Below are 15,125 nucleotides of genomic sequence, written 5' to 3'. Positions count from 1 at the left end.
GGGAAATATCTCATCTATTGGATAGATTTTAATGATCACTAACTTTTCATTTTACTCCAAATTTTGAATTGTTCAGTACTACTTTGGTTTATGACCAAATACCTGCAAAACTAATGACATCCCCATCAGCCTCAGCTGTAATTTGTGCGTAGAGCTGATAAGCAATTGTCAACATATCTGCTAAATATCAGCAGGTTAGCATTGTCAATGTGGGCATGATGGCATTTTCCCACAGCAACAAGCTTCAAGTTTATCTAATCTTTCTCAGATAGTTTTATATTTACTCATGTATTGGTGGAATATGTTGCTTTATTCCAAGAAAAGTACTGACTCGCTGCTATAAGAGTCACCATACTTTTACTGTTTATCAGTAGAAGCCCATGTTTTGCTGTCCTAGGTGAACTCCCAGTCTGCACTTGGTGCTCGTTGTGGGCAAGTGATTTGTTATCCCACCACATTGGCATGGCGGGCAATTTCCATATGTCACCTACAACACAGACCACCATTGCTTTTTGGTAAAATAGTGTAGTGTTAAAAAGAGTGTTGGTAAAATGGCAAATGCAACTTCACAATGCAAACATACATACTGAATCAATAACCACAAAGGTGTTTAATGGATTTAAAGTAAGGTAATGATTAATAAGGTAACAGTAATAATGTGTGATGTTTACAGTGTGTACTATCGTGGTGTATCTGGCATTGCAGAGTCCTCCTGAAAAATAAATTTTCATCTTTGAAACATATTCCTCTCCAAGGTCAGGTTAAATGTAAAGGTTACATGCATTTACCCTGATTTAAAGATCTCTGTTTGAAATAATTATTTAAAAATATCTGCAAAGATATGTGCAAATAAACACAAATATTTGGAACAGATTATCTGAAAAAATTGAAAAATTGATTTTTATGTATTTGTAGACTTGATGCTTTGAAATATATTTGTAATGCTTAAACATGCACCTTAGACCTTTAAATTGTGTTAAAAATGCTAACATTTGTCAGATGTTTTATATATGTATGTATGAATACAAATTGTATATACAATGTAAATACTGTAAATTTCTATCAAAGCAGTGATAAAAATTTGGGATAAATACTATAAATATAACTACTATACTATATGATATGAGATGAGATGATACTATACTATACTATACTATACTGTATTATTTGTTAGTAATAAATTATGAAATTTGCAATGCAATCAGAATTTTAACTTTAATGCACAAAAATGAGTAAACACTCACCTCTTGAAGTAGAGTATGCGGGTGATCAATAGATGCTATTTTTAATTGCAGTGTTCGCAGTAGCAATGAGAAGGCAACAGATGGCATAAAAACATGATAAAGACAGTTCATTTAAGGTCACGCGTGATGGGAATTTTCTGATGTTTTCAGACATGTTGACATGGTTTTGATGCCAAAATGAAATATCTTCCTTTTAAAACAGAATGTGCTTAAAAATTGTATAATACAACATGCTCAACTCACAATCGAAATCAAAGAAGCCGGGTGCTGAATCTTTGAAGTGTTGAAATTAAATGAAGAAGGGGATTAGGACAGCACACCTAGTCAACTGATTTTAATTTTGAATTGCCACACAATTGCCAATTCAAAATTAAAATCAGTTGACTAGGTGTGTTGTCCTAATTCCCTTATTTGTTTAAAAACAACAAGTGCTGCCATGAGGTAAACAAGAACTTGATGATAAAATATACACCGTTAAGACATTCACTTGTACTTTCTGAATTATTAAAGGAGCTCAGGTCACTGAATATGATCCAAAATGTGTTTGCCATTAACTGAAATTAATTGTTCATAGTTTTCTTTGTAACAAAAGTAGATACATTTTGTTATTATATTTACACAGTATATGAAGATCATAAATGTAACAATCATTTAAAAATATAAGAAATTGACTGTAATGCAGATTTTATTTTTAAAAATATCCACAGGGACATACAGTAGTTGAATATAGTCCTGTGACACAAGGTTCTGTACTGAATCTGAATATTTTCAGTCATATGTTAAGATCTCTTCTGAAACTGATATTTTTTTTTTTACTGTTTTAATGATAGATTGCTCTCAAGAAACATATGACAAAGGAAGGAAGTGGAAAAGTCTGTTTTATTTTTAGTCTTTAACACCTTTATTTCATCATTTTAAAGGGGCAGACCCAGCTGCTTTGGGCAGAAAAGGTAAGTAAGTGTGCAACCAAATTGTTTGACATGCCCTAATTTCATGTGATGATTTCTTCATCTTCTTCTGCATGCAAATGCCATCAATGAGCTCTCTTCACACCTTCAGCAGATTCATGCAGGGGAGTCAGCAAAGGCTGTCCACAGCACATGTTTCCTTCAGTGTGTGAAGGAAACAAAGAAGTGAACACATTGAGATGTACTCCAGGTGGTGGAGCATATTGTACTAATTTACAATGTACTATGTGCCTGTGCCTCTTTCTTTCAGAATCTCACTCTGTGTGTCTTCAGACCAAGTTGTCATCCAGACAACCATCACTAATCCACTGAATCTTTTTTTTTTTAATATACTATATTTTCTGCAGATGTATCATTTTGTGATCTGTACATTTCATGAAGGACTTCATTATCATAAACTCCATTAATTATGCAGTTGTTGTTCAAGTTAAATGTGATTTCAAATTCTGAAAAACGTTTTCAACATCTTCATGGAAGACCCAAATAATATTTTCTCAAAATCAAATGACACTGTTAGTGAAGTTAACTGCAGTTAATGGTCATGGAAAGGCAAGTTTATTTGTATTGCACATTTTATACACAAATGTATTAAATATGGGTTGGGTTTTTTTAAAGAAAAGCAATATAAAAATATTACATTAAATTCTAATTAAAAGCATTGAAACCTTTTAAAAGGAATTGGGATTTTTGTTTTCAAAGTTCAAACAAAATTATATCACATTAATTGATTCATTTCCAAGTTAAATCAAATGAATACTGAGCATGGAAGTTCATCACCTTGGAAACTGTAATTTGACCATATAAACAAAACAAAAACAGAACTTAACTCAATTTCCGTATGATGTGGTTGAAAGCTCGGGGAAATAAGATAGTAGGATCCCTACCGTTTTTTGTTTTTGTTTTTCTTTTTCTTTTTCTTTTTCCTTGTCTTTTTCTTTTTCTTTTTCTTTTTTTGACTGGCTTCAAAACTAGACTGTTTGAGAAATATAACGAATATTGACACCTCAGGTCGTGTGCTATTGCACTATAATGGGTGGAACCAGTGAGCTATAGTGTTAGTTTTTCGAGGGCAATGATAACTGAGTACACTATTTAATCTCTAGTCCAAACTTCAGCCCAGTAGGTGGCGGTAAAACACTGACAAGTGTGATGCCAACCGACCAATCACAGGAAGAAAACGCTTTAACTGTGACGTCATTTACGTAGCGGCCACAAACAGGAAGAAAACATCCAGCTGTTATCAAAGCAGAGAGACCTCTGGCTAGCTTAGCTTAGCTCTGTGACACAGTAATGAAACGGCCTTGAGAGTCGGGAATAAATTTGTACTTTATCATGTTGTGTCCGGAGTAGTGACTGCAAGGATTCATACATAAGGAACATATTTCTCCTCGACTTTCCTCCGGTCCGAGTGTTGAAACAAGGTACGTTAGCTTAGCAACAGAGCGTTAGCCAGTGTTAGCATATGTGCTAATTAACTGTCAGCTGTAGTACTTGATTTATAACAACCTACCTTATTATGAACTACGTTTTCTTCTGCTTTTTTGTGACCAGCCAGGTTGTAAGCTTTAGACTTTAATGGCAAGTGTAAAGATAGAAAAGCTATGTTACATTTCTGTTAACGTCCACAATGGAAGATGGACTAATTAATGATTCGTGTTGTTTTTGTAAACATTATGTAGTTTTTTGAACAATAATTCGAGGTTGTGGATTGTGAATTCTGTAGCAGGACAAACATATTGAGTTCAATTTAACTTGTCAAAATGGTGTAAGAAATAAAATGTAAACCTGGGTGAAAGTAGAAATCCCCCTTAGCAGAGAATGAGAAATGTATTTCAGTACCCTAGTTCATGGAATTAAATGTGTGAACGCGCAGAATGGATAAATATATTATTTAAGAAGGTCATTCGGATAAGGATTTATGTTTATTAAGGATTATTACTTGTTTGTATGCTATGAATTGTTGAGGAATTGTGATTGATTTATATTTAGTGTTTGGCTTAATGTCTGAAAGGATGACAATATAATGGCTTTCCACACTGCACATTCTTAGCCCTCGGGTAAGAGTTGACGATGGCATAACGTAAGCCTTTTTCACATACACAGTTAATCCAGGGTTAACCTAAACTCAGGGCTATAGGATTCATGCTGCACTTCAACTAACCCTAGGTTAAGTGTCTGAATGATTTTAGCCCTGGGCTAAGTGCAGTGTGAAAAGCTCTTTAGTTTCTCTTCTGCGTGTACTCGATTGTTCATTTAATGAGATAAGCTTTTTTGTTTGCTGTGTTAAGTGACTACAGCGTGTATGAGTGTGTATGATTGTATGGGTGGTGAACTTCAGGAAAAAAGCTCATGTTGATGCTGGTACTAATGGGGATCCTAATAAAGAAAGAAAGAAATGCAGACTTGTTATGTATGAGATAATCTCTGTGTTGGAGCCTGAATGCTGTCAAAGGTCAAGCCCAAAAGATGGACACTAAGCATTCTCTAGACTCGGTTTTCATTATACTTTCAGTGGATATTCATTTATTTTCGTGCAACTGCAGAGCAAACATTTGTCAGTAGTTATGACAAAAAGTAAAGAATATTATTTAGGGCCACTATGTTGAAAACTGCTTTTCCTTGTCATACCTGTTAGTACAGCAAATGATATATCTTTGTGTATTGTAGAGACATTTTTCAACAGTCTTCTGAAGTTTTATTAGTCAAACAATAAGTAGATTCATCACCAAAAAAAAGCTGTCGATTAATTGATAATGAAAATAGTCCCAAACAGAGTTATCAGTAAAGCAAGGGCTGCAACTCACTTTCATTATTGATTAAGCTGCTAGTTGTTTTCTTAATTAATTGTTTGGTCTATAAAATGTCAAAAAGTTGAAAAATGCCAATCATAATTTGCCAGAACCCATGGTGACATCTTGAAATTTGTTGTTCTGTCTGACCAGCAGTCTAAAAATATTCATAGAGAGCTTAGAAACAGTGAAACTTGTTGTTTTTTTTTAAAGTAATGACTGAAACAATTGATCTATTATAAAAATAGTTTCTGATTAATTTTCTGTGGATCAACTAATAAATTTATCAAATATTAGACTAGTTTTAGCTCTAGTGCAGATTACATCCTATCGACTTTCCAAACACATTTGTGTCCTCTTGCATTCAATTTCCTGGTGTCTTTTATTTATTATTCTATTTTATAATAATTTGCAACTTTTATGATAAACGTTCAGTCAGAAGTATTACTGGTTCTACCATGTTTGATCAGTAATTTTTCTTTTGAAATTGGGTTATTAAATTTCGTGTTTTAGCACAAAGCTCTGAAATGTTTAAGCGTGTTTGGAAAGGATAGTCATATAAAGTAGGGATGCACAGTATTGGATTTTTTGCCGTTAGCCGATATGCAGATATTTCCAACTCATTGTGGTTGATAGCCTATGCAGATACCGATATATGCACATATTTTTTTTCCAGCTGGCTGAGGAGACTATTATGCATGCAAATATAGATTGTACTAAGTATGATCAAGAAAGACAATATATGAAGGAAGAACTCAGGACGACTGGAGTTCAGGAGCTCAGTATTAAAACTGTAATGAACCTGCCAAGTGGGTGGAGCAGTAGAGTTTTCTTTGAGTTTATTAGACAGATAGGATTAATGTGTAGGATTTAATCTCTGGTCCACGCTCCAGAGCAGAAGGTGGCTGTAATGCACCTAATACGCTGGTTGCCAACCGCTGTTATAAACCAAAAAGAAGAAGTTTTTTTTTTTCAAACAGAGCGATACATCCTGTCAGCCGTGGTGTTTCGTATTTGTGCAGCTGAACTTAGCAGCTCCTCAACGGACATTCACCCTGATGGTCCTGGTGCTTCCTCCGCAGGCTCCCCTTCACTCAGCTGCCTGACAGACCCAGTGGAGGGAAGCACGGTGGAGGAGAAGGCAACAAATCGGCCTCTCATAATCAGCAGAAATGGCCGATGCCAATATTTCATTTTAGAGCTTTTATCGGCCGATACCGATTGCGTGCAGATAATATCGTGCAATCCTCATATAAAGAGTCATACATGCCTGAATGTTAGGCAGTAAGCTGGATACACACTCTTGCACAAACGCTTGTCTTGTAGCCTTCTGCATCCTGTAATAATGGATGCAAGAGGCTTTTTATTTCATATTAGATGTGAATGACAGAATGCCCTCCACAACAGTTAGGACTTCCTGTTGGTCTATCAGTGTTTTTAAAAATCAAAGTTTTGTTCAGCAAGATCTCTCAATTGTTTGCTTTGGTTGGAGTGACTGACACTGTGACCTACCTAACCCTCCTGTGCTCTGTGTTGGTCCCTGCAGGTGTGAATGAGTGACGTGGTGCCTCCCACAGCTCTCAGTGAAGTCCAGCTCCGGTTCCTCTGCCACGATGACATAGAGAGTGTCAAGCTGCTCTGTGGTGATTGGTTCCCAATCGAGTAAGAATCAGTTTGAAAGCATTCTATGAAATCTAAATCCACACTTTTTGGGACATGAAAGCTAACCTGTCTCGACCTTTGACACCTTAGATACCCAGACTCATGGTATCAGGACATCACCTCCAACAAGAAGTTCTTCTCCCTCGCTGCCACCTTCAGAGGAGGCATCGTGGGAATGATTGTGGCCGAGATCAAAGGCCGGACCAAAGTACACAAAGAGGTATGATGTTCCACCCTGCTTATATGGACTGTATTCTGTATTCGTGTACTCTGCAGGGATGGCATGTCTCACAGGGGGAAGGTAAGGCCTATGAGATATGCTGGAATAAGAGAAAAGCAGAGTGTGTGTTGTGTACAGTGTAGGTGTGTAGCTGCATGAATTTACATTTTGGTGTCACCGAGTGTGTTGTTAGTGCAGTTCATCCACTCTCACTCAAAGTTCTTAAGTGGAACATTGACATTGTAGATTCTCTTTTTAGTCAGCTAATTAGACGAACCAGATGCCCTTGACTGAGTAAGGCTCGGTCATTAGACAGGAATAAGAAATGAGAGAGAAAATGTTGAAAGAAGGGCTGCAGCTAACTCATTTTTTTGTCGGTTTATGACAACAACAGGCTGTATGAGGAAGTGGTATAACTTATTTAGAAAAGGTCTAACTCATGTCACAGTAGGATACTTGACAGATGTACAGTTATTCCACTGGACTAGTATCAGAAATCCACTCCTCTCACTTCAGGCTATAGTTTTTATAAGCTGTTCACTCAGTGGATAGAGTGCCTGTTGTCAAAATTTAATTTCCCTTTGGAACAGGATTTGCATTTCGGAAGCTACCTTCCTAGTAGGTAATTTGCCTAGGCATGATGAGGACTGTGTAACAGGCAGGTCGCAGAGGGAGCACGCAGGGCATGTTCAGAGTCGCTCCAAATTACAGAGCTGCAGATCCATTTAATTGATATTTTTCAATATAATACTGAGTCAAATGTAAGTTTTATTTCAAAATCCGTTGTGGATGGTAAAATAATCTGTTTTATATTTATAGAAAATGTCAGGCCTTAATCCTTAATTTTCTCTCCGTCTTTGTCTATGTGTGTGTTAGGATGGAGACATCCTGGCCTCCAGTTTCCCTGTGGACACACAGGTAGCCTACATCCTCAGCCTGGGAGTGGTCAAAGAGTTTAGGAAACATGGCATAGGTAAGGTTCCCCTTTCTCAAGAGCTCTCACACACATTACATTTACTTACATTCACTTGCTTGAGATTTACCCAAACCTTAACCATGACCACCACATGCTAAACTCCAATGTTTACATTTACCTTTTAACCTAACCCTTAACAAAAACCACAAAAGTCCTCACCCTTAACACCCTTAATTGTTAACTTTGTGGGGGTTCAGTTTACATCTCCACAAGGTATCTCCCACACACAAACACACTAGTAGAGACCTATACCTACATTTTAATCGCATATACTATATCTCACTAGATAAATAATAAAAGATGAGTTGATTCAAATCGACAAAGATTTTACAGTGAACTGGTCCAACTCCAGCAAAGATTATCAGGTCTTCATCCACTCTTCAGTTGATGATGGACCTCTTGAATGAACATACAGCATTGTTCCAGAGTCCAGTGTATGAAAAACATGAAACAGAGAACATCACATTCAGTGACATTATTTATGACTTGTGGATGACTGGATAGTCAACTTATGTTTTAACAACTATTTATGGAGGAGGTGGGTGTTCATTCTTGTACACTGAATTGAAAAAATCATAAATATTGACAAATGCTATTCTGTTTAGAGCTGCAACAATTAGTCAATAATTTGTCCAATAAATTAATCACCAACTATTTTCATAATTGATAAATCATTTTGAGCCATTATTTAAGAAAAAAATGTCCAACTTTTTGATTCCAGCTTCTCAAATGTGAATATTTTCTGGTTTCTTTAGTCTTCTAAAACAGTCAACTGAATATTTTGGGGTTCTGGACAAAACATTTGAGGATGTCATTTATGGCTTTGGGAAACAATGATCAACATTTTTCATTTTTTAGACCAAACAACTAATTGATTAATCGAGAAAATAATCAACAGATTAATCGATAATGAAAATAATCATTAGTTGCAGCCCTACTTCTGTAGGTAGTTTTGTCTTTTGGGAGAGCTGCCAGACTGTCATGAATAATTAATAACATAAAGGTTATGCACAAATGTCTCCATAACCTTATACACACTTTGTTGCAACTTCTGGCACCAGAAACATATGGAGAAAACTCATCCCTTCTTTCTTTGTGTAGCTCTTGTGTGTTCTCTCTATTGATGAACAGAGAGCAGGAGACATTTCAACCATGACTCAGAATATTGTAAGCTTTCCTCTCACTAACTGAGAATCTCTCTCCATCCGACCATTCAGGCTCCCTACTGCTGGACAGTCTGAAGGAGCATATATCAACGACAGCCCAGGACCACTGTAAGGCAATCTACCTGCACGTCCTCACCACTAACAACACTGCCATCCACTTCTATGAGAACAGGGACTTCAGGCAGCACCACTACCTGCCCTACTACTACTCCATACGAGGGGTCCTCAAAGACGGATTCACATATGTGCTCTACATCAACGGGGGTCATCCACCCTGGACAATATTATATCCTTTTGTTGAAGGAAGAACAGGAGACACTTACTCACAACTGTTTAGGGGACAGTTTGTATTTGTGTTTCACTCTTACACCAGAACTTTTTTTGCTCCAATGAGTACAATCTTTATCATCTTGATTAGAGGGGAAGAGATGCTCTTCTTTTTTGTAGATCCTTATATTCTCAGGCAATCAAACAAACATATCAAGTAGATAAACCAAACATAAATGTGGTGTTTTCATGTTTCCTTAACGTGGTGTCCCACTGACTATATCCAGCACATCGGTTCAACCCTGGCCAGCCTGAGCCCCTGCTCCATCCCTCAGAGGCTGTACAGACAGGCCCAGTCCCTGCTGCGCTCTCTGCTGCCCTGGTCCAACATCGCCTCCAAGACTGGCATACAGTACAGCCGAACAATGTGACACAGCATGGTGGGTGGGATCACCTTTAAAGCTTGTACATGTGACCTTTTCTGTCTAGTTTTGTCTGTCAACAGATGTCAGATTTTCTCTCTTTCTTTGTCTTTTTCAGGAGCACAAGTGTTCCGTTTCTCATCAGTCTTCCCCTGTACACACAAAGATGTACACGCACACCCACATCCTGTACGGCTTTCTGCACCCTGTATTTGACACAGGACTCAGGTTCAACCTGCGTTTGACCGTTCAAGTATCCAAATATTATTCCCTGTAAGATACACGTTTGGCACTGTTCACACAAGATCTGGGTTTGCAGCTGTAGCTCTGTACCTGCTGCTAAACAGGGTTTTTGCATTGTAACGTCATCAGAAGTGCAATGTTGTGTTTACACTGAAGACTCAGCAAAACAAATGGCATGATTTGGTAAAACCATGGGATTTTTTCTGGTTATTTAGTTATTATACTATCCCATATACACTATACTATCCCATAATTACTATAGTAACCTGTGTTTAACCAATCATACCAAAGCTGAGCAGTGTCAGACCCAGGCAGCAGAGCTGAGTGGAGGACCACGTTGACCCAGGCACACAAACGGCAAACACAGGTTGTAATAATGGTGTGAAAGGGGTGTAACACACACACACACACAAAAACACTCTCACACACACTGGGAACCCGATAGAGACTAAAGGTTCAAACCATGCCTATATTTCTCTTTTCAACCTGTCCACCACTGTCACAGAGACTATGTATACTGTTTGTATATTATATATACTAAACTAATATATAAATTTCTCTTAATATGTATGTTTATTCTATGCTGTTGATAGGCCTAGTTGGATGATAATCCATCCTTTTCCCTTTTTGTGTATCAACTGAATCCAGACTCCGAGTCAATTCCAGTTTGTAAAATAGACTCAAGAACAAGTTGCATTCAATTGGACTGTGAATCATTTAACAATGTTGAAAGGCTAGTAGGTTAGACTAAAGCTTATTATACAAAGGAAACTCTGAGACACAATGTAGATGGGTGATATTTTCAGTAGTAACAAAAATTTTCAAAAAAGGGAATTCTTCCCTTTTGAAAATTTATGAAATTGTCTGATTTGCTGTGTGCAATAAATAAAAGTAGTAGAAACTGTACTAGTGACATCAGCACAGAAACATATGGACATGTTATAGTTTAGTACTCCGTCAGTACTTACTACAGCAGCTTTACAGGCATTCCACATGTTATGCAGTACTGTTTATAGGTCTTAACTCTACACTAAATGGCCTTTCTACATTGTTTCAAAATGTTGCCCGTGTATAGTTCGTACAAGAGTAAGGGAGAGTTGCTGGGGTCCTTATTTTAGAGGTTTTAAATGGTAACTGGCTACAGCACTGTCTGTCTGCTCCATGGCTGTAAAATTGCTGCTAATGTAGAGAAATTTCCATTTGTTTGTCCAGATTTTAAAATATGGCCCAGATTAGATTTTAATGTCTGCTTGTAGAAGAGATAAGAAACAGGAAGTAATGTTCACAAACAGAAACGCAACACACTTTGTGTGTCTGCTTGCATGCATGCAGGTGTGTATGCGTAAAAACATACAGGGTCCGAAATTAGCACCTGGCTAGTGCCAAATGTTGGTCAGATCTGTCTGCGGAAGACATGTTTGTCAGTGAGTAACACTGTAGTTCTTCAATTTTATTGCATTCTGTTGCACTTCACTGGCAAGGATGACTGTGTGAAAAATATGCGTTCATTGTTAAAAGGTGAAATTTTCTCCGTTTACCAGCCCTGGGCAGGTGACTCACAAGAAAGTTTCAGACATTGTGTTTGCAATAAACTTCATTTGACTGATTGTAAAGACTGAGTCAGTCTGGCAGCCCCTACTGTGTGTATTTTACACTGTTATAACATTTTCATTGTGATTGTCTTATTATATTGTCATAAACCTGAGCCTTGTTTTCATTCACAATATGCTATGGTATCAAGTATTTGTCTTCATTGCCTTTTAAAACGGCTTTCATTGATCCTTTTACCACTCAAATCCTCTGGTGCCACACTGGCACAATTGTAGCATGAGAATCCTGCCAAAACAATGCAAGAACTTCAGCACTTGTAGGAAATGGAAGAAATGTGTTGTCTCCATTCTGCTGCTGTCCAACAGTCATAAGCAAAATGTTCTTAATATACAGACAGAAGAACACAATGCTAGCCAGCATCTGGATGTATTGATATTGAGCCTCTGGACTCAGCACAGGACACAGGAGTTAGGGGAAGAAGATTAGATAAACATTTCTCTACACAACACTACAGCTGTGTTAGAATCAAAGAATGATTCATATTTCTCAGACAATGAATTTTAGTGATTTTGGTGATTTCCTGACTTCCTCTAGCACCGTCTGCAGGTTAACATTTGTGTTTTTGGGTGAAATTTCTTGACAATTATTGGATGGAATGCCATGAAATTTGGTACAGACATTTATGTTCCCCTTAGGATAAACTGTTATAACTTCTAGCGATTCATTAACTTTTTGGTTTATGACTCTGGGCCAACAGCACAACACAGTTAAAAAATAGTTTTAACTTCATAGATGCATAATGATTTATATGAACTTGTATGGCTATTAAAGTAGTACGTGTGTACATTAATATTAGTTAACTAAACTAATAGTTTGCAGTTGGGCTAATTGTTTTTCCACAACTCTGATTTCAAAATGTCTGTTTAAGACATTTGTGAAATACACTCCAAGGTACCCCCAACTGTTTAAAGATGTGACAACCACAGAACTGGTTCCAACATTACTCTCGCCATTGAGAGCCATTGTCAGAGATGTTGTCTAAGAGCCAGCATTTCAAAACTGGCCACTGGCAGCCACCACTAATTTTCTATTAATTATACCACACCAAAAACACTGAATTTTCACTTTAATTGAAAAATTAGGGCCTTTTACCATAAAAAAAACCATGAAAACTACCTTATTCCATCATTATTAATGGGTAAATTAATGTAATTTTAAGGTAAAAAAAAAAAAAAAACAAACAAAAAAAAAACTAATGGACTCAGTTTCACAGGGATGCATCCTTTATGTCCAGATAAATAACTCAATATGCTATACTTTCTAAAATGGTCCAGCTGACATCTTGGTCTGATCTGGATGTCTGTTATACATTTGAAGGATGTGTCACTTTTAAGATAATCCTGATAATAAATATATACATATAACCAAACACACAGTATCTTAGTTCATACAAGACATATGCAATCCTGTATACTGAGTCAATACTGACATGCAACTATATTTCATAATTATATTATTTATAGGATAAACAACACATAAAAAACTAATGCTAATGCTAAATCCAGGATTTCAAACAACCGCTGACAGTCCTTGTCTGAACTCTGTAAGGAAAACAAAGGTTCTAAATCACTGAACTTTTTCCGTCAATATGAGCATTATACTGTAGTACGGCATCATTTCTGCCACCATGTTTTTGTTGTAACGAGAAAGTTATCTTGTTTTAACGAGAGAACTCTCTCATTTTAACATTCTACAGTTTGTTTTGAGCCAGCTTAATTCACCACCAAATGTATCTTCAGTGAGCTGATTTCACTATTTCAGGCCCTCAGGCTTGTTACAGCTGTTAGGTGGGGTTTTTTTTTTTGGCAGGGGCCATTTTGAGGCAGATGTCATCTTCCTGGCTGGCACATGATTATTTCCAGCTAGAAAAAGCACAGATAGATAAATAATTCATGATAAAAGATCATTGCAAATACTACCACAAAGGTCAGTCATGTTGGGGTGAATGTCAGTAGAGCCCTTTCACAGAACGGATCACCTTTTGTCCTCCACATTGCAGGAAAAAAACAATACTTGCTTGAAATAACAGTAATATGTTTTTTAAGGTTTCAGTTGTTTTATGGCTGCACAGGAAGTGCCCAGTCCATGGTTAGAGGCTGCCATGTTGAAGTAGAAAAACCAAGAAATCTTTTGATTAGTTTCCTCTTCGTAAGTGCAGTTTTCCTTTGTTTAACATTATTTTTTTATTTTTTTTCTGACTCACATACAAGCAGTTTAGGCAAAGATTTGGTCTCTTATAGCTCTCTGAGTTTCCATGTGTTCCTTTAAAATGCCGATGCCAGGCCAGATTTCATAACTAACAGATGCTGCTATCTAGAATTCAACTGTATATGATTCTCCCTTGTGGCAGTGTTGCTATGATTTTTTATGAGGTGTGTATTTTTGTCTAACATCTCAACATCTGAGACCATCATATCTCAGCCTCACCCCTTGTTAAATTTGAACCAACTGTACTCCTACTATCTCATTCCTAAAGCAATGCCAATATGCTCTGCTCCCACCTCTGCTCTTTATTTCCCCTGATGGGTCGTACAAAAAGGATCAGTGGTTTGTGTTGGTGATAGGAGCAACTGATTGAAATGAGATTAGTTTTTACTCATTATCCAGCTGTATTATTCTAGCTGCAATATTGCAGCTGGGCAATGTTTTTCATCAGCATCCCACTTCATAGAATTCAGAGTTCAAAATGTAACCTAGAACACATTCAGCGTAAATCCAGCAAAAACTGCATTATAGTGAAATCAGTGAGCAGAAATCCAGTGCCCATGTCTTTCAGCTTAGATTAAAAAAATGCAGTGATGTCTCCCTCTGCTGAATGTGAGGAGGTGCTTCATGTGAACCATGTCATTTTCCAGTTGAACCAGTTTATTTCCCAAGTTGTATTTGACAGCCTGTTCACAGGCTTTATTCTTGTCAATTTTGTAAATGCATAACAGGGTTCAAGGATCATTTTCATCGTGTGCTAGATGACATGATCGTTTAATGTGTAGTTGCAGGTACCGCACATACAAACTGTCTAGGAGATAATAGGAAATAAAGACATTTTAAAGGAACTCCCGTGCATGTGTGTGTGTCTATTTATCTCATTTTGATTTAGCCCCAGTTTGTGCTTATCATGTATTGCCATTACAATCAGGTGACAGATCCAGGTGTCCAAAAACTAAATAACCAGCAATCTTCAAAAAACCTAGAGCCATCCTAAGCCTTTTTATAAATTGCATCTATATTGGAGCTTGAAATGACACATCTCCTTGCTCATTTTGTATGACTCGAGAATCATTTCACATGAAAATATACAGCATAATTGTACAATGTAACATCAATAGACAAAAACAACTGATGATAAAACTTTTTGTGATCAACAGAAGAGTTTTACAGTGATTTAGAGTAGTCTTCTTTTTGGAATACCTTCAGAACAGTAGCCAGTGTTGGTAAATGATCTTGAAATGTGGTACAGATGGCCATTATGCCCAGAGAGATGGAAAGATAAATCCCAATGACATCAGTTATCCCTTGATCTCTTCTCCAGCTTTATCAGCAAGTCAAAGTTTTCACTT

The 15,125-nt window shown here is 37.0% G+C and overlaps 1 protein-coding gene across 1 annotated transcript; it reads left to right on the top strand.

Annotated features, from left to right (window-relative positions):
* Positions 1 to 3,060: 3,060 nt before the first annotated feature.
* naa60 (N-alpha-acetyltransferase 60, NatF catalytic subunit) lies at positions 3,061 to 13,198 on the top strand. The gene is made up of 7 exons (XM_067616283.1): positions 3,061 to 3,633; positions 6,548 to 6,663; positions 6,754 to 6,883; positions 7,760 to 7,856; positions 9,077 to 9,311; positions 9,567 to 9,732; positions 9,833 to 13,198. Exons 2-6 carry the CDS (start codon positions 6,554 to 6,556, stop codon positions 9,721 to 9,723), a joined length of 729 nt encoding a protein of 242 aa, XP_067472384.1. The 5' UTR covers positions 3,061 to 3,633; positions 6,548 to 6,553; the 3' UTR covers positions 9,724 to 9,732; positions 9,833 to 13,198.
* The last annotated feature ends 1,927 nt before the right edge of the window (positions 13,199 to 15,125 follow it).

The sequence above is a fragment of the Thunnus thynnus genome, chromosome 17 (assembly GCF_963924715.1).
Source record: "Thunnus thynnus chromosome 17, fThuThy2.1, whole genome shotgun sequence".
Taxonomy (NCBI): domain Eukaryota; kingdom Metazoa; phylum Chordata; class Actinopteri; order Scombriformes; family Scombridae; genus Thunnus; species Thunnus thynnus.
Note: the sequence above shows the minus strand (reverse complement) of the source record. Positions and strands in the feature narration are given on the sequence as shown.